The 23,954-nt window shown below is 52.3% G+C and overlaps 1 protein-coding gene across 5 annotated transcripts; it reads right to left on the bottom strand.

Moving 5' to 3' along the window:
• Positions 1–4,033: 4,033 nt before the first annotated feature.
• Mmab (metabolism of cobalamin associated B) lies at positions 4,034–23,789 on the bottom strand. Of its 5 annotated transcripts, XM_013142185.3 has the most exons (10): positions 23,588–23,721; positions 23,212–23,269; positions 22,360–22,421; positions 20,349–20,442; positions 17,707–17,764; positions 16,743–16,815; positions 16,406–16,503; positions 16,036–16,100; positions 14,497–14,556; positions 12,501–12,906 (listed from the first exon to the last, which is right to left on the bottom strand). In XM_013142185.3, exons 3-10 carry the CDS (start codon positions 22,418–22,420, stop codon positions 12,795–12,797), a joined length of 621 nt encoding a protein of 206 aa, XP_012997639.1. In that variant the 5' UTR covers position 22,421; positions 23,212–23,269; positions 23,588–23,721; the 3' UTR covers positions 12,501–12,794. The 5 variants fall into 5 exon arrangements, with proteins under 5 accessions (XP_063081890.1, XP_012997639.1, XP_023416582.1 ...); XM_063225820.1 differs by lacking the exons at positions 12,501–12,906; positions 23,212–23,269 and adding an exon at positions 4,034–4,236 and having other exon boundaries at positions 23,588–23,789; XM_023560814.2 differs by lacking the exon at positions 23,212–23,269 and having other exon boundaries at positions 23,588–23,784.
• Between the last annotated feature and the right edge of the window lie 165 nt (positions 23,790–23,954).

Raw genomic sequence — 23,954 nt, forward strand, 5'->3', positions numbered from 1 at the left:
TACAAGACGTCATAAAAGCCCTACCGGGACTGTCCCTGAACCAGCCTGCACTATGCTGGGGGGACTGGTTGTGTCCCAAGGAGGTTGCATAGCCTGAGCTGGTGTGGCTGCAGGGAGCCAGCAAGCAGTGAGAAGATGCCTAGGTGGTTTTGGGGCCCATGTGGGAGGGGCAGGGGCAGGGGCATGGAGGGCCCATGGCCACCATCTTTGCAGTTCTCTTCCATGGGACAGGTTGAGCAGGCCCCACTAGGCAGTGTTTCTGTGGACAGCACAGAAATGGCCTGAAAGGCCTGAAAGAACACAGCGCTGTATTTGCAGGACCCCCAGCGCCGGGGAGCAGGCCAGAGTAGCCACCTCACTCACTCAACTTCCTGGTCACCAGAGGCTCTGGCAGAAGAATTTGTTGGGCTGGGGCTGCCTTGTCTTCTCGAGGCCTGTCCCACTGGGGATTGTCGTGCTGAAGGATGTGTCACTCTGGGATGAGAACCTGTCTTGTAGAGGGCCCATGACAGTTCTCCCATTCTCAACAGGGCCAAGCCCCTCCATGCCCAGATACCGTGTGCACTTGAGTCACAGGGAGGTCCCAACCCGGGCCTCTGCTCCTGACAGTCAAGTGCTGCACATGGCGAACCATACTTGAGAAGCAGGAGTGATACCCAGCCTTCAGCTGGGTAAAACCTTACCTTGGTATCAAAAGCTTGCTTGGCCCCGGGCCTGAGACCTCTCTGCACTTAATGCTGCAGTGTAACACCTGCCCCGTTACCATGCAGACTGCAGGATGCCAGTGGGGTCAGACATGGGAGCCACGCCCAGCCCTGCCACACACTGCTTTCAGGGACCCTGACCACCTTTCTGAGCTCACTTTCTGAAGGAAAGTGTAACAATCCATTCCTTAAAATGTGTCTCTATAGTCAGGACGAGTAATACAGGAATTTCAAAGAAGCAGCTCACATCCATGGAGAGAAGGTGAGAAAAGATGTGTTCTTTCCTGCTGGCCTGGAAGAGACTTCCTTTCTGAAGATGGCAGGAGAGACCCAGGGTGGGAAGATGGTGAACAGCGGGAACTGGAGCACATCATCCCCCAAAACACAGTGTGTCACCTTCCAAATGCTGATGGTCAAGGCTGCCAGCCCCACCCCAACTGTGCCTGTCCCAGACCAGGCTCTGTGCTCTGCCCTCCACATGTTTGCATTTAATCCAGCCAGGGGTCCTGGGGCTGGGAGCAGAGCTGACCTCATTCTACAGAAGATGACACAGGTTCCGGGCAGGCAGTGAGCTTTCTGGCATGGGATCACAGAGCAGGAGGCCACCACGGCTGAGATTCAACTCTTGGCCTACATGACTTCGCTGCCCTGGGGAAGGATCTGCACTGAAGGTGGGGAGCCAGGAGCTGGGAGGGCCAGTTCCCAAGCTAGGCTTTAAAGTCAGTGAGAAGTCCCTAGGCAGGGGAGGCTGAAGCAGCCCGGGCAACTTAATGAGACATGCTGTCCCCAAATAAATGAATAGGGTTGGGGATGTAAATCAAGCCCAGTACTAAAGAAGTAATAGGGGAGAGGTCATCAGTGGGCACGAACAGGCAGAACTGGGCTCAGGAGAAAGGTCCCTTGAGGGAGGCAGGGGAGTCAAAGGTTGGGGTAAAGATAAACTGGGGAGACACAGTGACACTATTCCCACTGGGCTGTCTCACAGCTTGGGTGCCCCCGCCAGGCTGCAGGCTCCACGATCATTTCCCTCGGGACTGCCCAATGGCCCTCCCTGACCTGTACCGGTGCCACACAGGACACTGGGAAGGGAGCATCACTCCGTGTGGGGCAGTCAGAGGCTTGGTGTGCAGACTGCTATGTGGCTTTGTCATCAGCGCAGATGGTGCCAGATGGGCTGGGCAGCTGGCAGGTGTCCCAGCCAGGAGCTGGCCCACGAAGCAGCACTGCAGGGAGTATGTGCTTGCATTCATTCACCCAGCAAACAGTCGCACAGGGCCTCTTCTGTTTCAGGGTGGCCTGGGGTTGGGGCTAGGCCATAAACAGTGTGACACCATTCCTGTCTCCCAGAACTCACTCCCTGGTGGAGAGGGAGCCATAATTAACCCAAGGGGGAAAACATATGATCACATATCCTGATCGCTACACCCAGTGTCTAATGCCAGCCCATCATGATGCCCCCTTTGCAGTGAAAAAACCAAAGTTCAGAGATAGTCATCCATTGCCCAGAACCCAGGGTCAGTAAGGCGCAGAGCTGGAATTGTGAGCCTAACTGGCCACACTCCAGGGCCCTGCCTTGGACTGAGTGTGCACTGAGAGATGGGAGCACCTTGGAGACAAAAGACCCCAGTGGAGCAACATCCCGGAGCTGCTCTAGCAGGAGCCTGTTGCACCTGCAGTTCATTTCAGACCTATGCAATTCCACTTGTTGCTAATTGTTCCCGTGGGATTTTAGAAGCCTTTCTGAGAACCAGAACTGTGGTCTCTAAACTTCAGGAGTGGTAGGCAGGCCACAGAACAGCAGCAGGTCCCTAGCCACTAAGCTAAAAGACAGCTGGATTTGGGGATGTGCCTGAGCAAAGTGCTGGTCTGATCTTGTAGCGCCCCTCCCACCTACCCTTTCAGAGATCACCCAGTTGAGGGAGGAAGGAGGAATGGGTCTCTCCCTGAGCTCATCACAGTCTCACGGTTGCAGCCGCTCTCCTCACCAGGTAAGGCGGAGACCAGGTGAGACAAGATCAGTGTCGTCCGCAGGCCTGGTTCTTTTGCTGCATCTGGGAACGTATTTCATGATATCTCTCCCTCTCTCCCTCCCCCTCACTCCGTCTCTCTCTCTCTCTCTCTCTCTCTCTCTCTCTCTCTCTCTCTCTCTCTTCATGTCTCAAAGTTGCTAAGTTTGTCCCAACAGGTATTCAAATTTTGAAGCTAGACAGTTAAACACTGCCCACCTCCAGACCACTATTATGGATCTATAATCAGCAGAAGTTAGAAACTGAGGCATGGGTATCAAGACAGAGGAAATGGTTTAGGGGGTCCCCCCACATAGCAAAATATGTGGTCCCTGCCACTTTCAGGGTTTCCGAAGCCTTTTCTGGCCACCAGGATGGTGGTAAGGATTCAAGCTCTGGAAGTAGACCAGAATTCGAATCTGGCCTGAGTTCCTTCCTCCTTACCACTTGGAATGTGTCACTTACCTGCTCCCCACTGCAAAATGGGGGAGATCATTCTTCCCATGATCTAAGGGTTGCTAAAACCATGCCTGGTACATAGCAGGCAACCAGTTAGTTCCCCAACCGTGTGTTTGTTCACATCGTCTGTGTGTGTGTGTGTGTGTGTGTGTGTGTGTGTGTGTGTGTGTACAAGGGGTGATCAAAGTATATAGCAGATGTTTAAATTTTAAAAATTATTACAGTAAGACACATTGCGACTAATCTCCCTCAGAAACCTCCCCCTTGCTTCACATACACTTACCCACCGTTCCTGCCACTTTCCGAAGCACTTCTGCAAGCTCCCTTTTGTGAATGTGAATTAAGAGATACAGGGGTAGGGGGAAAAAAAGAGGTATGATCAAAAACATTGTGAGGCCAGGGATTTAGCCCAGCGGCATAAGCACCTGCCTGGCAAGTATGAGGTCTCAAGTTCGATCCCAAGTACCCCCCACCAAAAATCATTATTTGAGTTGGGGGTTTAGCTCAGCAGCATAATTGCCTGCTTGGCAAGTGCAAGGTCCTGAGTTTGATGCCCCATACAAAACACACACACACACCTTGTGAATGCTGCTGCCAAGTATCACCCGACAGAAAGGCAAGCTTGTGACAACATTATGTATGATGCATCGTCATCCACCTTATTCACTGGACATGGTGCCATGTGACATCTGGCTCTTGCCCAGAGTCAGCATGGCCACAAAACATGTTTTGAATCGATTTGGGACATCAAGGCAGTCATGACAGCCCCACAAAGACACCCAGGAAAGAGGACTTACAGAAATATTCAGGAAGTAGTAAGAGCAATGGGCAATTATTTGAGAGCAATCCATGGAAATGTGTCTTTAACACATTGAAACATTCCCCATATTTTTCGATTCCCCCTTCATACATGTGTGTGCAAGGCGTTCACCCAAGCCAATCACCAGTTATGCCCTCCTGACCCTCCAGTGTATTCACTTCCCGTCATGCATCACTTAAGGATGGGATATGTTCTGAGAAACTGGTCCTCAGAAGGGCTGGATGTGGGCTCTGGTTCCATCCCCAGTCTGCAAGAAAAAAGGAGAAGAGAGGAGAGGAGAGGAGAGAAGGAGAGAGTATAAGATAGATGATAGATGACTGATGTGTCCTTAGGCTACTTTGTCACTGTGTGGGGTCACAGAATGCACTTACACAAAGCTGACTATCAATCATCTTATGTATGTGACCCGACAGACCACACTGTCACTATGCAGAGTGTGGCTGTTACCCGTAGCCTCGTTCATTCCTCTTTCCTTCTAGGTTAAGAGTTATTAAAATATCCAGTCATAGAATAGGCCCTGCTCCTGCCACCATCCAACCCACAGCACAGCCCTACCTCCTTGAGCCCTCTCCCAAGCCACCCAACACCAGCCAAATTCCTCTAATCAGTCCTTTCTTACAGCCTCTTCCCAAGCCCCAACGATACCCCATGGAGTGTGTCTGCTCTAGCGACAAGATTACTGCTGACCTTGTTCAATTCCAGGGGTTTTCATAGCAGTCTCTGGTTTGAGGGCATTGTAAACTCTAAGTCTTAAAATGTGACCCTCTGCAAACAAGATACCCCCAACTCAATGCTGCCACCTGGACTGGAGGGGGTGGGAGGGGGCTGAGAGATAAGCAGCCAGAGGGAAGTGGCTTCTAGAACTGCGATCCAAAGTAGATCTCTAGATGGCAAAGGCCGGAGGTGGTGGACGGGTTGGGGGTTTATCACACCATTGCTCCCTGGCTTACTCTTAAATTGGTGCACTTTAATGCAAAATGTAATTTCAGATACTGAATTATGGTGGTGAGCTCATCAAGGTTGACTCATTAATTAGTCAGATTTATAAGTATTTGGCTTCCAGAGATCTATGGCCCTGATATGTCACTTTAAAACCCAGAGGAATTTCTCATCCACTAGTTAGGCTCTCTTGGGGAGCTCTGGGCTGGAAGAACCATCTTTAGGATCTAGTTTGGAGGAGCCATCTAGAGACCTGATCTCCCTCTAAAGTCTCTACACTGTTGAGACCAGTGAGTGCTTTGCCATAGGAATACAGAGATGTCCAAAACACATTGCTCATTACTGTGCCTCCCTCTGCAGCCATGACAGACATTATTAATGGATTACCAGACTCCTTTCTGTTGAATCTGGACCCAGCCTTGCTGCTTCCAGTTGGAACTGGCATCTCTTTGCCCTCCTGGAATAAACCCTTCCTTGCACTCAGCAGAAGGGAAAGGAAGCTGGAGTTTGATATAGAAGGCTGGCGAGTGAATGCTGGTTTTGCTCAGTGTAGTACATTGAGCTCACTGCTCCACCTGTCAGGTGCCACTTTGCCCAGAGAAACATAGGATAATCCAAGATAAAATTCATATAAGAAAATAAATTGGAGGGTTCTTTGCTTTCAAACCCTGTAGCACTCAAAAGATGCAGTCACCAACAGAGGACAGAAAGGGACACCAAAGTGGCCAGCAGTTTGGTGAGAAGCTGAGGGGGTTGTCCCCGGGGCATCTTAGTGGGTGGGGACCATTTTTCTTCCCTTCTCTGTTGCCCTAGAGTGGTGTTCAAGTGTGGGTGTGAGGCTGGAGTCCAGCTGGCCGGCCGTCTCTCTCCCTCAGTGAGTGCATCCCATGTTCCCCAGCATCCTGACTCCAGAGGGGCCCCTGGCTTTGGCTACTGAGGGCAAACCCTATGGGTGTGGTGGGGGAGTGAGGGACCTCGTCCAAGGGGGGTTCCCCATGTCTTCAGCCATCCCAAGGGAGGAAGATGGCTTCCCTCTAATTTTAACCTGTGTCTGTTACACCCATAAGCCCCTTCTCAAATCCAATTCATTGCAGAAAATGTAGAAAAATCCAGATATACGGAAATGAGACTAAAACAGCCTGTAATTATACCACTAAGAGGTATTAGTAACATATGGAATGAATCCTCGTGGTTTTCCTATGGTATATACACGTGTACCTTTCTTTACAGGATTTGGATTATTCTGTCACATTTTGCCATTTGGCTTTGTTCTCCCCCCCCCCATTTAGAAGCTAATGACCACTTTCCCAAGGTTGTAGGTAGGTGGGTGCCATGCTTTTCTGTGGATTGTGATACTTCTTAAAGTTCCTTGTTGTAGGATATTTTATTTATTTAACTGTCCAGTTCCTTATTTTTGGACACTGATTTCTAACTTTCACTAATGACAACCCCATCCAGAAAAACCTCTCACAGCTCTGCTGATAGATGCATTGTCTTTTGAGGGAGCCCCAGACATGGACCTACCAGGCCCTCCCTTGGCCTTTCAGTCACGTTGCCAAATTGCCCTTCTGAAGTCCGGGCCGTCTCCACTGCCCTCTGTGGTGGCGCTGTCACCATGCCCTCTCTCTCCGCTGAAGTCAACAGCTGGAAAGCCACAGGCTTGGAGCCCTCTCCAGCTGCCGGGGCCCTACAGCTGGAGCCCTGTGGGCCAGGAAAATAAGAGCTCCTTCCCTCTCCTGCCCAGCTCCAAGTACCTGGAAGGGGTCCACGGCCAAGCTCCAGCAGGGTCCCGAGGCCACCTGGCAAGGCCACCCACAGTCCCAAGGCCTCCCCTTCCCACGCGCTCGCTGGCTGTCTTTTCTCAAGGCCTGCCGCTCACGCCTCATGGTGGGACGGCGAGCTTCTGAGTTATAGTGAACCTTATTTCCCTCTACAGCTCCTACGGAGTTAACAGATGTACACACGTCTGAGGCAGTCAGGCGGCAAGAGGCTTTGGGGCCAATCCTTCGCGTTTTGACAGTGTGTAATCGAGGTGAAGCCATAAATTTTATAAACAAGAATAAACGACCCTTAGCAACATATGTCTGCTCGACCCTTCCAAGGTGATCGTAAATAAAGCCACCTGCTGGCTGGGGAGGGACATGGGCATCGCAGATGGCCAGTGGTGAGGGCCAGAGGACCTGTGCCTTGGGAGCAGCCCCGAGAGCTGTTTCTGTGAGACTGGTTGAGGGGGAGGTCACCTTGTATCTCTGGATCCTGAGATGGCTGAATGCCCTTGTGCATGGATTTAGGCAGTTTCCTGGGTACCTTTGCCCTCTGTGCCACCGGAAGTGGCACCTGCTTCTTGTGTTACCTCAGAGTGACCACTTCTAGCTGGGGCAAGCAGGAGCCTCCACAGTTTAGAACTTACTCCCCTCTGCCCTGCAGAAGCAGCCTGGATTGCTTGGTCATCAGTCAGCCCTCATTGCTGGCGGTCCTGAGTGGCCACAGCAGGGGAATCTGAAGGCCAAAGCACGCAGATCCAAGGGCAAAGCCCAGCAGAGCCCCTTACTTGCTGCACGGCACTAGCCAAGCGGCCACTTCCTGTGCCTCAGATTCAGCAATGCTAATGTCTATGTGAAAGGCTGTCAGGGAATGCATGCTATCGCGGGCTCAGCTATGGGGAAAAGGTTTTATTCATTTATTTTGTATATATTTTTATATATTTTTCAAGACAGGTTCTCACTATGTAGTTTAGACTGGTCTTGAACTTACTATGTAGTCCTGACTCTTGGGGAGTCTCCTGACTCAGCCTTCCAAGTGTTGGGATTACTGGTATGCACATCCTGTAATCCAGCTCAGGGGAGAACATTTTAAAAGCTCTGCCAGAAAGAGTGCTCCAAGCAGCCATCATGATGACATCATGATAACTGATGACATCATGATAACTATCATCAAGCCAGGGGACAGCTCTAGCTGTGGGCAAGAGAGATCACAACTCTGAGCCCATTTCCCACACCCCCCCACCCAAGTTGGGGGATAACTGTACATACCTCCTACGGTTCTGAGAAATAAACGGACACAGAAAAAACCTGGTTCTGCTGCTGGACCATCATGGTGGTGTGTGTAGTCCCAGCTATTCGAGAGCCTGAGTAGAGGCACCGCTTGAGCTCAGGAATTCAAGATCAGCTGGGTAACACGGCAAGACCTTGTCTTAAAAAAAAAAAAAAAAAGCAGAAGAAAGCCTGTCCTTGTGGTACAGCCGAGCACATAGCTCAGTGTTAAAGAAGCACTAGTTACAGCATTCAGAGAGGAGCACCTGATTCAAAGCTGGCCCCACCTCCGAGAGCTGTGTTCCTTGAGAAAGCCAGTTCCCCTTTCTAGGAGCGATAGTAATATTAACAGCCCCACCTTCTTGGGGCTGTTCGTTGAGAGAATCAAATGAGCTATGGCACTGAAGTCCTTAACAAGACACCTGGACATAATCAGTGCTCGATTTAGGCTCATTACGTTCTCTCTGGGCCTCAAGTTTTCTTATCCATAAAACGGGGGTGAGGATCTCATTGCTCTGGGACCATGCCCTCCGCCTTTTATTTTGGCACAGTGTTCCTGGAGCTACATCCCCCTGGCCTGAGTGTGACCGATCCCTCAGGAGGCCGTCTGTCTCCTCCAGCCACTCTGTAAATCTAACGATCCAGAGGCTGCCTCACCTGGCCGGAGTGATTAGAAAGTGCCCTGCAAAGGGCACAACGTGACCGAACCACAACAGCGGCTTTTCTGTGTCTTCTGAGCGGCTGCCATGAGCCAGTCCTGAGGACCGAGCCCCTGAGCCTTTGAAATCCGTGTTATTATTCCCAGTTACAGAAGATGAAGAGCAAGGCTCAGAGTGATTAAATAAACTGCTCAAGGGGGCTCGGCTAAAAAGTGACCAAAAGGGCTTTTGAATCCCAATAATAAATAACAAATGGCTAGGATATAGGTCACACTTGCCAGGAGGGTGAATAAACACTACCTTTACCTCATTAAACTCTCTCAGTGACCCTGCGGGGTAGATGCCTCCTTCTCCTTTTGCAAGTAAGAGCAAGTCTGAGCCAGAAGTGGCAGAGCTGGCTGGTCTCAGCTGCCACTGGCCTCTTGTCTGCCTGAATCATGCCTGAGCCATATTCTGTTCTTTTCCTGGCAATGGGGATTGAACCAGGGCCTTTGCACTGAGTTATATCCCCAGCCCTTTTATTTTCTTGGGGGGGGGGGATAGGATATTGCTAAGTTGCTTAGGGTGAGATGAAACTTGGGATCCTCCTGCCTCAGCCTCCCAGTGTGACAAGCCATGTGTTTGATGACCACTCATTGCCCTTCTAGAGTCGGTGGGCATCGACACCATCCAGCCCCAAGTATTCCCTCCTTCCAAGGCTGTAGCTTTGTGAATACCCCCACCATCCCCTATCCCCTGCTGAGAGGCTCCTGCAGAGGGCAGCCCTGTGAATCCCCACTTGGCTCCTAAAGAGGGGGGCCCATGGATAGCTTTCTCATTGTTTGTTGAAACAGGGTCTCCCTATGTGCTCAGGATGATCTCAAAACTCCAGGGTTCAAATGATTCTCCTGCCTCAGCCTTGCAAGTAGCTGGGATTACAGGCACACACCACCAAGTCTGATTTCCTGGAGTTATTTGAGTCCAGGGTTTCTCAACTGGGTGTCCCACAGACTTCCAAGGGTGTGAACAAGTGTGTGCACATCTGTCATCACAATTCCACAGGTGACAAATGACGGCTTTGAAAGTTTCAGTTATGTGCAATGGGTGGGTACAAGGGACAACCCCAAAGTTCCCGGGTCACAAGCCCTTCCTCTGCTTGGATTTAAGTACCATTTTCCATGATGGAGTCTCAGAGCAGGCAACGGGCCAGGGCCAGTGACAACCAGACCCCAACCGGGCTGTGAAGGTGAATTTACCCCTCTCGGCAATCAAGCCAGGAGCAGCTTGGGCTCAGTACTGCTGGTGAGGTTCTCCAGCCCAGTCTGGGAGGAAGGATGAGCCACAAATCCTTCCAGGCACTGATTTATGTAGCATTCATGCAGAATTTATTATACAACGAATTTTATTCAATTAAACTTGAAATGCGCCTGGATTCTTAAAGGTTCAGTAGTGATCACTGGGACAGAGCGATCATAAAACTGGATGGGCTGTCGGAAGGTGTTGGGGAGGAGGCGAGGGTGACATTGCAGCTGATGGGGGATACGGAGCTGGGGACGTTTGTCATTGGGATGTGTTACAAGTTCGGGCTGTGGAAATTACTCAGTGAAGAATGCACATTAACAATAGCCATGAAATATCAGTTAAGGGAAACTAGGTTGAGAAATGAGACAGCAGGATCTATTAGTGCCTGGCACTGTTTGCTGCAGCCCAGGTTGTGATTAAAGCGACTGTCAGACAGCAGTAGGGAGGGAGAGAGGAATGCCGTGTCTTGGGCCAGCTCTTTGGGCCTCAGTTTCCCCACCTGTAAAACTGTTCAGTGCTGTCCTCCAGGACTGCTGGGAGGTTCAGGTGAGACCATGTGTGCGGACCGTGTGGCTCAGGGAAGGCCCTTCCGCAGCGCTGGCTGGCACTGCTGCTACTGGGGAGCTTCCTCAGTAATGATGCCAAGGCAGTGCCGCAGGGAGCCGACCTGGACTAGGGCAACGTGCGTACCTGAGAGTGACCAGTGAAATGGTGCAAGCCCGGGGCCCAGCTACTTGGGCAGCTGAGGCAGGAGGATTGAAAAGCCAGCCTGGGCAACACAGGGAGTTCCCATCTCATCAAACAAACAAGGGAGTGCCCCAAAACTCCAGTAATCAAGATCAGGGGCTTGTACACAGTATTTTCAAAAGTCACATTATTTCCAGGGGAAAAAAAAGAAAGCCCACAATAAACCAAGTGCCAGGATCTTAAATACATGTTGGCTTCACAATTCTGTCACTGCACGGAGTGGGCCATTGGTTGAATGCGCAAATACTAGGCAACGTGGCTTTACAGAGTCGTTTTTCCACTGTGGCCTTTCATCAGCTCTTCCCACTTGGATCAGGGGATCGGGATTGACACATTCCCCCTTTTGCCTGGGGCTCTACTACGGCTACTGCAGAATGGCAAGCACTTCACACAGCCCAGCCTGTGTCCACGCAGCCTTCTGTTCTCCCCGGGCTGGGGGCTCAGAGACATCTGCCCTGCCCCCGAGTGGGATGTTGGGAGATGTTCGCTGGTGGAGGGAACATGGAGCCAGGGAGTGGGCCTGGGAACCCGCATGCCAACATCCACCTGCTCCAGGAGGTGCAGGCTTGGCCAACCGGCAAGCTGCCTCATTTCAAAGATTGTTTTAGCGTACTGTGTGCACTCTGGGTGTTTCTGTTTTTGCTGTGGCTAGGAGTGTAAGAGTGTTGGTTTACTGCACAGTTTCTGGCCTTTCTAGGAAGATTTGGAGGTGTGGGCACAACTGAGTGACTCCTGTGAGCTTCTGGGACGTGTACGTCCCAGCTGGGCCTGAAGAGATCACAGGGCAGGACCCCACACACATGCTTTTCCTGTCTCTCATCCTGCCTGTACACACAGAGCCTCCTACCCTGTGCTTGGGTCTAACTAGGAGATCTGGATGGCACTGACCACGGCCCTCTCCTGGAGGGTGTTCCTCACTGCTGGGCATTGGGGACTTGCTCACCCTGCCCAGGGCTCAACAGAGTGGCCTGCCTGCTCCCAAAGAGCCCGGAAGACACAAATGTACCTGCCTGGCCTGCAGAAAGATGCACATGGTTGAGAATTCAACATCCGCCAAGTTGCCAGCGAGGAAGATGATGGGAATGACCAGCCTGCCCATGCCTGGCGCAGGGCCCCCTGCTAGGCAGGTGCTTGCTAAATAAATGACGGCTGAGTGGAGGCCACCAGGCATCCAGGGCCCTGGCGGTCGAAATGAGCCTCCTCTTCTGAAGCTACTTCCTGCAATTAGCAGCATGGAGTCCTTAGATTCTCCGGGCTGCCTCTCTGCCCTTCATAAATATTCCTCTTCCAAGGACACAGCTGGCACTGGCAGTGTCATTACATAGCAGGAGGGAGCAGTGGTGACTAGCGGCATAAAACACAGCCGTGGCGCAGGTCTCAGAGGCAGAGAGCTGCCAGTGCAACGTCACAGAAGTCTCTGCTGTCACCTTGCTGGAAGCGAGACGTCTCGTTTCCTTAAGCTGGACCCGCTCGCCCTCGCCCACCACTCCCTCAGACCGGGCAGGAAGGGCCGGCCCTAAGTGATGGTGTTGCTCTGCTCTGGGCCCCATCTGTATCAGAGGGGTCTCCAAGCCACAGCCCCCCGACACGCTGAGTGTTCCTGAGGCCTCCTCTGTCATTCAGCAGCCACCCGTCCCCGTACTGCAGCGGTGATGGGTAGCTCCGAGGTGACTAAATTTCCAAATCCTGCCTCCCTTCCCCTTTATAAATGTGACATCTACAGCCCCTTTGGCACAGGTAAATCACAATTACACTTCCACGGGCCTCTGGTACCATTCCAAACCCTTGAGCAGCCTTAGCTGGCAGCAGGAGGGCTCATTCAGGAATCACTGCCGCCCCCACGCACACACGGCTCCAGCTTTTCCCACGTTTATTCTTTTCTCCGCCTGGCTCCTCCACTTCGGAGCCATCACTGTACCTTCCTTTTCTGTGATACTGAATTCATTCCCACATCCTCTAAGACCAAGGCCAGCCTGGGGAGGCAAGGACAAAGTCTTGGGGGCCCTGGGCCCTCCAGGGAAGCAGCAAGGGCTGTGACACAAAGCAGTGAGTCTGCTGTGACCCTCTGCCAGCTCCTCAGGAATCAGGGTCCCAAAGGCAAACTCTTCCCTGTCGCCGCCATCGCGGTCACTGCCCCGCAGAGGGGCCTAGGGAGCGCCCCCTTCTGTTATCTCCAAGCTCCTCAGGCTCGATCCGATGGCTCGGTTTTCTTGTATATTTTTTCTTGATTTCCTTCTTTCATGGCGGCATATCTGGCTACTGTGAAGAGATAGTCACTGAGTCTGCAGGGGCAGAGAGCAGCAGAGGAAGGGTGTAAGATGACAGATCGCTGCGGGCCAGGTCCTATCTATTGGCTTTGAACCAGGAGCATCACGCAGGGACATACGAGGTGCCCGGCCACTGAGGACTGATGGATGCCATGAGGCCAGCCTTCATGAGACACGAGGGCTGAGCCAGCCCTAACCCTCAGAGAAGGAACTTGGGACCGCTCCGTGAGCTTATTTCTCAGCTTGGAGTGACCAGGACAGGGTTTTCTCAAACTGGAGAGAGCACAGTCACCAGGGATCTCAGGAATGTACAGATCCTGGGGCTGAACTGGCCCTGCTGCGCCCAAGGCCACACTTGGGGCAGACAGGCCCTAGGCAGTGCTCTTGACCGTGACACTAAACACGCTCTGGTTCACCCCTGTGGTGGGGACGCTCTGTGCATCGCAGGGTGCCGAGCAGCGTCCCTGGCCTCCACCCACTGGATGCCAGCAGCTTTAGACTACCAGGTGTCTCCAGACCCCGCCAGTGTCCTGGTTGAGAAGCACTGGCCTGGAAGGTTCTAGTGCCCACAACCTGGTCCCTGCTTCCTTGGAGCCCGTGGTGGTGGGCGTCAGGCCAGGAGACTGTCTGCAGGGAAAGCAGTGGGGAGAACACAGAAGTGCTTGCCCTTCAGGGACTCAGCCGGTCACCCCACCCCTCATGGCTTTCACACCAAGCATCACCACCTCCTCTGGCCCTTCCTGCCAGCTCCTACCCTCCCAGGCTGGCTCTACAGGGCCTTCCCTGACCCGCAGTCCTGGCTGCTCTGGGTATGGACCCAGGGACCATGTGGTCCTGGAGGGCAGCAGTGCATTAGTTTCTTGCTGACTCCAGAAACCAGCCAGGAGGCAAATGGCCTCGGACCACACCCTATTGCAGACCACCAGGCTCCTCACGGCTTGTGAGCTGCTGCTTCAGGGATTCCCTTCCCAGGAGGAAGGGAGCTGCTCGAGACTGTCCAAGTCCAGGTTGCATCCCCGTGGATTTGACCCACAGTCACTTTCTGCACCACAGGGACAGTTCCTGGGGTACAGCCCCCACCGTTGTCCCTTAACTCTCTGCCTGCCCCAGGGCTCCATCTACACCCACTGGTACTGCACAAGCCAGGCTGACTGGATGCTATCGGGGCAAGCTTCAGCATGAAGAGGCTGACAGCGAGGCAGGGGTGCGTGGTGTCCACCCGGGCTGGCCCGGCTCACAGGTGCTGTCTGGGGTCTCCTAGAAGGGGAAGACTGGCTGGGAAGAGCTACTCCTGGACCCCCCACCAGACTTCAAGGTGCCTCTGAGGGCACCTCTTACTGTCCTGTTCCTTCATGGTTATGTTTGTTTCTGCTGGCTTTTATAGAGGTCTCTCCCAACTAGAGCTTAACTTCATCAGAGACAGTGACAGTGTCTGCCACACAGCACGGCACACACACACTGACCTACAGGCAGGAGAACGTGGGCACAGTCCAGCACCGTACCCCAGTCCTGCTGCCTGATGTTCTGCCCACAGACGCACCTGGCCTTTCAGAGAGGAACCCTCACACTCCGTGTTAAGTACCTGTTTAAGAATTTGGCCACATTTGCATCCGTCTCTCCCATCTGGACCAGAGGGACCACGCTGGAAAGAGGAAACACAGTCACACCATCTGGCAAGGGATAATACACGTGGGCACCTGGGGTCACAAGGGGCATTTCCCAACTGGCCATCATTCGACCTTTGTCTGGACAAACCCAGCCAGTACCAGCAATGGAAAAATCCACGACTGAAGGGTTTCACAAGACATCCACTCGCTCCTGGACATGCAGCCTGCCCCAGGAGGGACGGAGGGTAGGGGAGAGCGAGGGGAACACTGCCCCACACCCCAGCCTGCTGGCTTTTGTGCCACTGGGCCTGGGGTCCTCCCCGAGTTGGCTGGAATGATCAAGCTCCAGCTTTCAAAGATGAAGGAATCTGGCCCTTAGTGCCCAAGCAAACTCCCACCTCCCTTCCCCATGGTTCGGTGTTCCCAGGGGTCCCGGGCAGTCTGTGCGGACATTTCAGACAGTGCGGGGAGCGGCCTGCTGGGCCCTTGGTGTACATCACTGCTGCTGCATCACCTGTGCTGGGAGGCACGGTCCCCACACCTGGCCTTGCACACGACACCTAGCAGCCCAGGCAGGAACTGGTCAGGCCTACCCTGTGGCACCTCCAACTTGCAGGGAGCTTTGTTACCCAGTGGGGACCCTGGTCGTCACTTAGCTATGGCCTGGTGGCCGTAGTGAGGCCCACTGTCAGCCTGGCCACCTTCTTTTTGGGCCTCTGGGTTGTTTCCAACTTTTTGCTATTATGAACACTGCTGACGTGGATAACTTTAAACAAATGACATTCTTTGCTTTTGAAGCCAAAGTGTTGTCTGTTACCCACGTATCCTCAGGGTCTGTCTGACAGCCCTGCATGTTACACAAAACCTTTGTGACACAGGAAAGAGCTCATTTGACCTAGATAAACCTGAGCCCAGATCTGCGCTTTGCCACTGAGCCTGGCCACAATGTCACCTCTCTGAGTCCATTTCACAACTCCTGAAGTGGGGCTGCCACCACCAGCCCTAGAATTCCTATGTGAACTCGGTGAGTGCCTGGCTCAGCCTGGCTTCTGTACCAAGGAGGGTCTATTTCCACTCTAAGCTGGGTGGCAGCGGGCTGAAGGGTAGAATGAATGAGCTTTTTCAAGTGCCTCTTGTTAAACTGTCCTTGAAAAGGCCACACGCAGGTAGATGGCATGGAGCAAGAGCATGAGGTGGGGGCCTTCCATCTCGTCCCTTCCTGATGCTCAGCTAGGCAAGGGTTGGGGTAGCAGGAGGCCGGGCTGTTGAAAGCTTCCATTCAGGACCCCCAAAGCCGTGCAGCCCCTCCAGACCCTCCTCCCCTGAGGCTAAATGGCCCAGAACCAATCACTGGCTTCCTGCCGCTCTACTGCTGCTCCCTCTGAGGCGTGGGGCTCTGAGGACAGGGACTGGTCGTGCTGGCTGCTCTGGCACCGTGAGGCCCCTGGGAAAGGGCTGGGTGGTGCAGCGCTGATCCACCACGTGTGCCTAAGCCGAGCCCCCCGTCCCCTTACCGTCTCTCAGCTCGGCGGCACACGGCACGACAGAAGTGTAGCGCGGCGCTGCTCTTGCCTCCCGACTGAAAGGGGAGAGCAGGTGTTGGCTGGGCGGGCTGGGCAGTGTGCCTGCCGCGGCAGGATTCCTCGGACACCAGGTCTGCCCCCTCCCTCGGCCACATTCTGCTTGCAGGGGCCCCGCCCGACATGCCCACTGGGTATCTGCATCCAAAGCGGGCAGAGAGAGAGCAGCGAGGACCCAGAGGGGCTGGGGGCTGGCACACAGCTCGTCACTGGTAAAAGCTGTAAGCCAGGGCCTCATTGCCAGCCCATGCGTTTCTGTCCATGTGCTCAGACACAGTCACAGGGCGGAGGCAGTGATACCTACGGGCAGAATGAAGGCTGTGAGTGGCGGGAGCTGCCTGGAGTATTTGTCGATCCACTGCTCCAGCTCCAGGATGGACCCCGCCTCAAAGGCCGTGCGTTCTGAGGAGTCACAGAGCAGAACCAAGGGCAGCTCACCACGGCATCAAGGACGCGTCCCAGGTCCCTTCCACCCAGGGTCCCACAGATGGCTTCCTCCAGTCCAGAGAGTGACTCCCCAACCCACCCCAGGGATGATGGGCAAGGCGGCCTGCTGGTGGGCCTCTCAAGGCCTGGACTCCCAGGAGGGAACCCCAGGAGCAAGGGGGCCCTCTGACCACCCACACAGCACAGAGAATTACTTAAGTGGGCCTCCCTGGCAGAGGAGCGCGGAGTGGCCAGGGCTGAGCCGACGTCCTGCAGTGTGCACTGGATCTGGGGAGGGAAGAGGCGGGAAGAAAAGCTGACCTGTGACCGGCTGGGCAGAATGCCATGGATCCCTGGAAGGAGGTGCCCCGTGAGTGCCAGGCACCCCAGCAGGGGTCAGGAGGAGACTTCCCGGCCCTGACCATGCTGCCATGCACCAGGCCCTTGTGAGATTTCCTTCTTTTCTCTGTACTGACAGCTCTCACTTTTCAGGTGCTGGGCCAGGGACTGGATGGGACAGTCCTACCTTACTGCAAGGGCCGTGGCTTGAGGAAGGGCTGGGAGCAGAGGCTCCACCCTGGGCCAGACTGCCGTGAGAGGCAAACTACACTATGGAAACCTGCGTAGAGGGAAACCGTGGGTACACCCTAAAGCACTCTGGGGTGATGTCCCTGCTCTCTGGGGTTCAGGGGCCCAGCTCCTTTATAAGTAAGGAACACAACAGTGATACTAAGGAGCGTGAGTCCTGCAGGCTGAGGCTCACTGCACCTGGCTTCTCAGCCTGGGCACATGGTCCTCTGGTCATTTTGTGTGTGTGTGTGTGTGTGTGTGTGTGTGTGTGTGAGCAGTGTGTCCTGTGCACTGCAGACATGTATCTCATTCCTGGAATGTGCCAGCCCAAAACGTCATTCCAAATGGCCTTCCCACATGGCCCCGCCTGAGGCTGAGAATGGCTGCACTGTGTGCTCCCCTCTCTCAGCATGATCCTCACCCCTTGCCTGTGAGGGAGGATGAATGCTGCACACCCCCATTCTACAGATGAAGAGACTGAGGCCCGTGGAGGCAGAGTGTCTAACCCTGGGTGATACAAAGAAGTGATGATCAGGTGATAAATCGAGTTATGGCCTCCAGGTCACAGAGATAGTAACTCCCATCTTGGGGGGAGAGGACATTACTTACTTTCTGAAGCTCCTCAGCAAATGTGTGGCCCTTTTCTGTGATCAATTCCATAGCAAACCTAAGAAGAAAAAGGAAAAAGAATTTGCCTCTAGTATACCGCGGCCTGTAAGAGTGCACTCTCAGGTGGTAACCATTTAGCTAACTTAATTACAACAGCACGGTGCTATTTTTCTTGTTGACAATAGGAACATCACAAGTTTCCAGTTGTTGCGGTATTATTTCTCAAAATATCTTTTCTTATACTCACTATGCCCAGTCAACAATTCCTTTGGGTGCCTCCCGTGTGTGTCCTGGTGACTCAGGGGGAACAAAAGGTGACCCAGGCTCTATCCAGCTGGAGGGGGACATTCAAGTTGAGTACCACATTGCTGAACAGGAAATTGAAAACTGAGTTAAGTGCTCTCTGCAGAGCAGAGTGAGGGTAACTTAACCTGGCCTCAGCTAAGCTAGGGAACAGGGAGGAGGGCCTCCTTGTGGAAGTACGTTGAAGGTGAGGCTTTGAAGACTAAGTAGGAGTTCTCTGGCAGACTGAGGCAGGATCAAACTGCGTACAACTTTGCACTTACTTCCCGTGCCAGTTGGGGTCCTGGCAGAAAACACTGGTGTAGGATGGATTCCCAGAGGAGGGCTTTGAAAAGGGACAATTTCCAGAGGGGTGAGCAGAGTTAGGAAATCGGACGATGAATGGCAGAGACTGGCAAGAGTGGGGACCAAAGGGGCAAGGGAAGGGGATGGTGTACTGGCCCTGAATTGTGTGGGATCTGGGGCCACAACAGGAGCCACAGAGCAGGGAGTTAGACAGGATCCAGAGCTCCAGGGCCACACAGCTGGGGACAGGGTCGTGAGTTTTCACACCTCTCTCTGTGCTCTCCAACCCCTGCCCTGCCTCCCATAGGCTGGAGCCCCTGAAAGCCAGCAGAGCAGGAATAGGTGACCAGTGGCCAGGTCAGCTGCCCAGGCACAGGGCAGAGTGGAGGGGAAACAGACAGGCAGCGTGTTATGGTTTGTATCTAGACATCCACCCCCTCCAATCCCCATGCACTCGTAGGTGGGGCTTCTTGGAGTTGGCTGGATCTAGGGTGTGTGACGCCAGGATTGAGGGTGTGTGGTATTGAATTAGTCCACTGATTGGTTTGGCATAGTTCTGGGCATGGATAACGGGAAGATCATCTGGTGTGTGCAGAACCGCCCGAAAGGCTTGTGGCCTGAATGGGATAAAAGACAGGAGGCGAGGGGCTGGGAATTTAGCTCAGCCGCATAACCACCTGCCTTGCAAGTGTGTGGTCATGAGTTCCATCCCTGGTATCAACAAAAAAGAAAAAGACAGGAGGAGGCTTGCTGCTTTCTGCCTTCTGCCTGGCTTTCCATGAACTGTTTTCCCGCTGCGATGCCCCTCTGCCATGCCATCCTGCCTTGAAGCCAGCCAACTGTGGGCTGAAACCCCTGAAAACTGTGAGCTAAATAAACCTTTCCTCCTTTAACTTTGAGTATCAGGTATTTTGTCTCAGCAAGGAGAAAACTGACAAGGCGCATGTGAAGAGTAATGTGTGCGTCTTTCTGGCCCATCTTCCAATCAGAAGGACAATCAAACACAGGACTGGTTATCTAGTGCTCGTCCCTTTCTACACTGTGAGGAAGGACTGTGTGTGCTGGGACACTGGCTTTGTCACAGCAGCGTGCCTAATGCCTCGTACCCAGCAGGCATCGAGAAACACCTGCTCACTGACAGATGCTCTGGGTCATGTCTGTCTGCGGCCCCTTGAAGGCAGGGGTAAGGCTGGGCTTAGCAGAGCCTGGCACAGAGGTGCTCGGTCAATGCCTGGCAGAGGGAGGATCTATAACTGAAGCTCCAGACCCACCTCCTGCCCCACATCAGCTGGGAGATGCTGGCTTGCTGATCTGCTAATTCTGTATGACTGATGCTGGAACTGATCTTCTCTCTGCTCACTTCATCCTGTGGCCTCCCCTAACCCCAACAGCCAGGCCCTCTCTAACCTGCCTAGTAGACTATCTACTCCTGCCATCCTCTGTCCTGCAAAATCTCACCCGGTCTGTTCACCACTGAGAAATGGTCCGCATAAATAGGTAAATTAAGATGACAATTCTCACTTAATTCTCCCTAGAATATAGATATAGACACAATTTCTGCAATGTGCTATGGTTCTCAGTCTGTGCGTCCCTTCTTCCCCACTGATATCAGGCATGGCCACAAGACTGGCTCCGGCCAGTGAGGTGACTGGGATGTACCACACCCTGGGGAGCTTTTAGGAGCCAGTGTAAGCTTCCCCGGGACCTCCTTCCATCCTCCTCAATGACAAGACCATTCTAGATGGAGGCTGCCTTGCCAACCCAGGCCTCAAAGTAGTGGCCAGGTGAAGCAGAGACACCACCAACTCAGCTGAAAATTTAGGGAACCATGGATGGAGGAGGGACGGGCTGCATTGGCGGGGGCAGGGTAGGGAACGGGACGGACGCTGAGGTGCCTGCAGCCTGGCAGCCTCCCAGAGCTCACCAGACCTGCTTCCTGGCTGTTCAGGGGTGGACCAGGTCCAAGATGGCCCAGAGCTACTGAGAACGTCACAGTCACGACACACTGATGCCCACTTCACAGCTGACCTTCAGGCCGATCCTGGCTCCCTTACCCAATGGCTGAACTTAATTCATCCGTAGTTCCCAAAGCTTCGAACACCTGGTCATCTTTGGGTCTCCTTTCTCCCGTGAAGGTGCTAGAAAATCCTGTGGAAAAACATTTAGCCCCCTGAAATTAGACACCCCTATATGCTGTTCTTTCTTTAAGAAAACTTTCAATGTCAAGTACAACAGAGATAGAGACAGGTGCTGATACCCTGGGGTACAGCTCGTGAACTGCCACTAACTGAACAGACCTCTGTGACGGCACCCAGCTCCAGATCAGCACCCCAGAAACCCCCAGGGCCCCCCTTTCAGGCACCACTCCTAAGATAACCCTAACCCTCACTTCTTCCCTGATACGCTCTTAGTTCAAACTGAAAAATCATACACTAACCACCCTGCTAAAGGAATGAAACATGTCACACTGCACACACAGTATTACTATGCCTCGCATGCGATCAGAGTCCTCTCACCTCTGCCTAGGTGACAGTTGCTGCCTGGCACTGTCACCTTGGGGGCTGCCACGCTGCCACTCACACGTAAGCCACAGTGCTCTGATAAATGATTTCACAGAGTACTGTCACACAGGCCACTCTGCAACGGTGACAGATCAGGACCAAAACAAAAGAAGGCCACCGCGTAATCATATCTGAGCACAGAACACTGTCTAAATGACAACAACGACCAGGCGCTCCTTTCCCCGGCTGATGTGAGGGATTGCAGGCAGCATTTCTATCCACCACGGCTTTAGCAGCTTTAAAGAAATACTAAGACACCCATTTACAGAATTAGCTCTGCTTTCTGATAGTACCCAGTAATCCCAGCTACCAGGATAGGACTGAAGTTCAAGGTCAGCCTGGGTGACTTAGTCAGATTCAATCTCAAAATAAAATAAAAGGGGCTGGGGGTGTAGCTCAGTGGTGGAGTGCTTGCCTATTACACTTAAGGTCCTGGGTTCAATTCCTATGACCACAAAGGAAAGACAATAGTGTCACCCGATACATGCCGCATCTGCCTATTTGTTTTGTTTTTGGAGACAGGGTCTCAATATGTAATTGAGGCCAGGCCTTGAACTTATTGGCCCAGGCTAAAACTCATGGAAATCCCCCTGCCAAGTGCTCCCAAGTGCTGGGATTAATATATTCTGGTATTTTTTAAATTATCAAAGTAATATGTGCTTATTGTAAAAAAGAAATGAAAGTGTGTAAACCGTTCATGCTTCTCTCCCACAACTCAGTTTCTATTGGATAATATATATATGCTCTTTTAGCTAGGCAGATTTGGAGTATTTGGATTATCCTGAAACTTGTTTTTTATTATGGTCAGTATTCTACCACTGACTCTCATCCCACATTTGTGTGTGTGTGTGTGTGTGTGTGTGTGTGTGTGCATGATATTGGGAATTGAACCTAAGATCTTAACACTGAGCTATGGACCATCAATATAGCTCAGCCCCCAGTTTGATTTCTGGTGCTAAAACCCCCAAACACTGAGCTATATCCTTAGCACCCCCCCTCCTTTGTCTTATAGTACTGGAGTTAAACCAATGGTCTTTGCACTGAGCTGAATCTCTAGCATCTTTAACATTTTTTATTCTATTTTTCATATTGAGGCTGGATCATACTAAGTCATTATGTTGGCCAGGAGAGACTTGAACTTGCAAACCTCCTGCCTCACCTTCCTAGAGAGCTAGGATTACAGGTGTGTATCATCACTCCTGGATCCTTTTTTATTTTTTAGAGACAGTATCTCAGTATTCTCTATGTTGCTCAGGCTAGGCTTGAATTTGCAATCCTCCTTCCTCAGCCTCTCAGCCAGGATTACAGATAGGTGTGTGCCATCAAGCCAGGCTCTGCATTTGCTTTTATCATTTCTTGTATCTAGGGCATTTTTCATTTCACATCATATTATTTGTAATATATTTTCAGATCTGTCACATACTTTTTATTGGCTATAGAGAAGTTGGAAGAACTTTAAAGCAACGTCTGTCATATGTCTTTTTCATCTGTGTCCCAACCCTACCTTTGTCTCCTGTTCTTGTGTAAATCTTGGGAATCTTGGGTGTCTTCAAGGAAGGCTGCATCCTAATGAGACACAAACATGAAAAGCTGTTAAGTGGGGACAACTCATACAGAGGGGCACTTTTGTCCCTGGGTCCCAGCTTAGTTAGTAACTCAGTGGCACCTGAGTTACTAGGATGGCGCTTTCTTAACTGGCATCTTTGCCTTCGATCTCTAGCTGCAAGTCTTTTGTGGGTAAGCTCTGTATCTTGTCCACATGTCCACCTTCAGTAGCTGATGTAGTGCACTGCTCAATGTAGACATTCAGTAAACATTTGCTGAACTGACAGATCACTTCCACTAGCTCCTGACCATTGTGGATTACAAGCATCATCTCCTAAACTATCCTTCAACCCCAAACATCTCTTATCTTCCTTTTACTATTGAGGAAAGTAGCTCACTAAGATTTATGTTCCTGGCACCCAGGGAGGAAGACGCAGAACTGGGGTTCATGTCCAAGACTATCCTATACCAGCACCCCAAATGTTACTTCTACTCTCTCAAAACTTCTCCTTTTAACCACTAAATTAAGGCTTCTGGGCCACTTCCATTCTTTAAGGCTTCCAGTACACTTAAAATGAAGAACTGCCAAAACAAGGTTTGAAAACTGGCTTTTTTTCCCCCCTAATTTTAAATTTTTGTGATGCTGGGATCGAACCCAGGCCCTTCCACATGTTGGGTAAGTTTTACCATTAAGTTACACCCCCAGGCCAAAAATTCCCTGACATTATTAAATAGCAATGTAACATATATATAGGTCAGATTTAAAATGTGACTTTCCAAGATTATTCAAAGGTTAAATCATCGGACTTACCAATTACATTCATCATTGCTAATTCGTGGTACTCTGCAGGTTCATGAGGTCTGGGGGTCTGAGGGTGCAAGTTTCAAAGTTACTTTGAGGAAAGCTGTGTTTAGATCATATTTGTGTCTCAATGTCTTTTGAGAACAAACTACTCATGTTAAAATCTAAATGTTGATCCTCCTGGCCTACGCAGGGTTATGGATGCTCCATCCTGACTGATGATAGTTTGGATTCGTGGAGCCTTGTGCAAAGAAATACTAGTCTCTGGCTTCCACGACGCCCACAGTGACGTGAAGACAGAGGGAACATCACTAGGATGACGTACACTGGCGACAACAGCACGTGATTCGCGGCAGGCGTTGGAGTTCCTCTCCCAGCTACTCACCTGTCCTTGTCTTCCACATCCTGAGAGTCGCGGCTCTGGAAACGAGAACAAAGCAGCTTGTAGGTGCCAAAGCATCCGCGGAGGCCAACACGGCCTCTCCCAACCCACAGAGCCATGAGCTGAGCGGGGGGGGGGGGGGGGGTCTCTTCCCGGGGGTCTCTTCCCGGGATGACTTCTCCAGGCCACCATCCAGGGCCCGGGTGACTCCACCCAGAGCTGGCCGCACCACCGCTGAGCCGCTATTTCCCATTGGTCTGTGACTCTCTCACCAGGGCGGGACACTCCCAGGAACTTGCTTTCCATTGGCTTAAGAGAGGAGAGGGGCAGGGAAACCCTACGGTTTGGCTACAATACCTATTGACCAATG

Source organism: Cavia porcellus, unplaced genomic scaffold (genome assembly GCF_034190915.1).
Source record: "Cavia porcellus strain 051 isolate PalLab524CR breed Dunkin Hartley unplaced genomic scaffold, mCavPor4.1 scaffold_16, whole genome shotgun sequence".
NCBI classification, from domain to species: domain Eukaryota; kingdom Metazoa; phylum Chordata; class Mammalia; order Rodentia; family Caviidae; genus Cavia; species Cavia porcellus.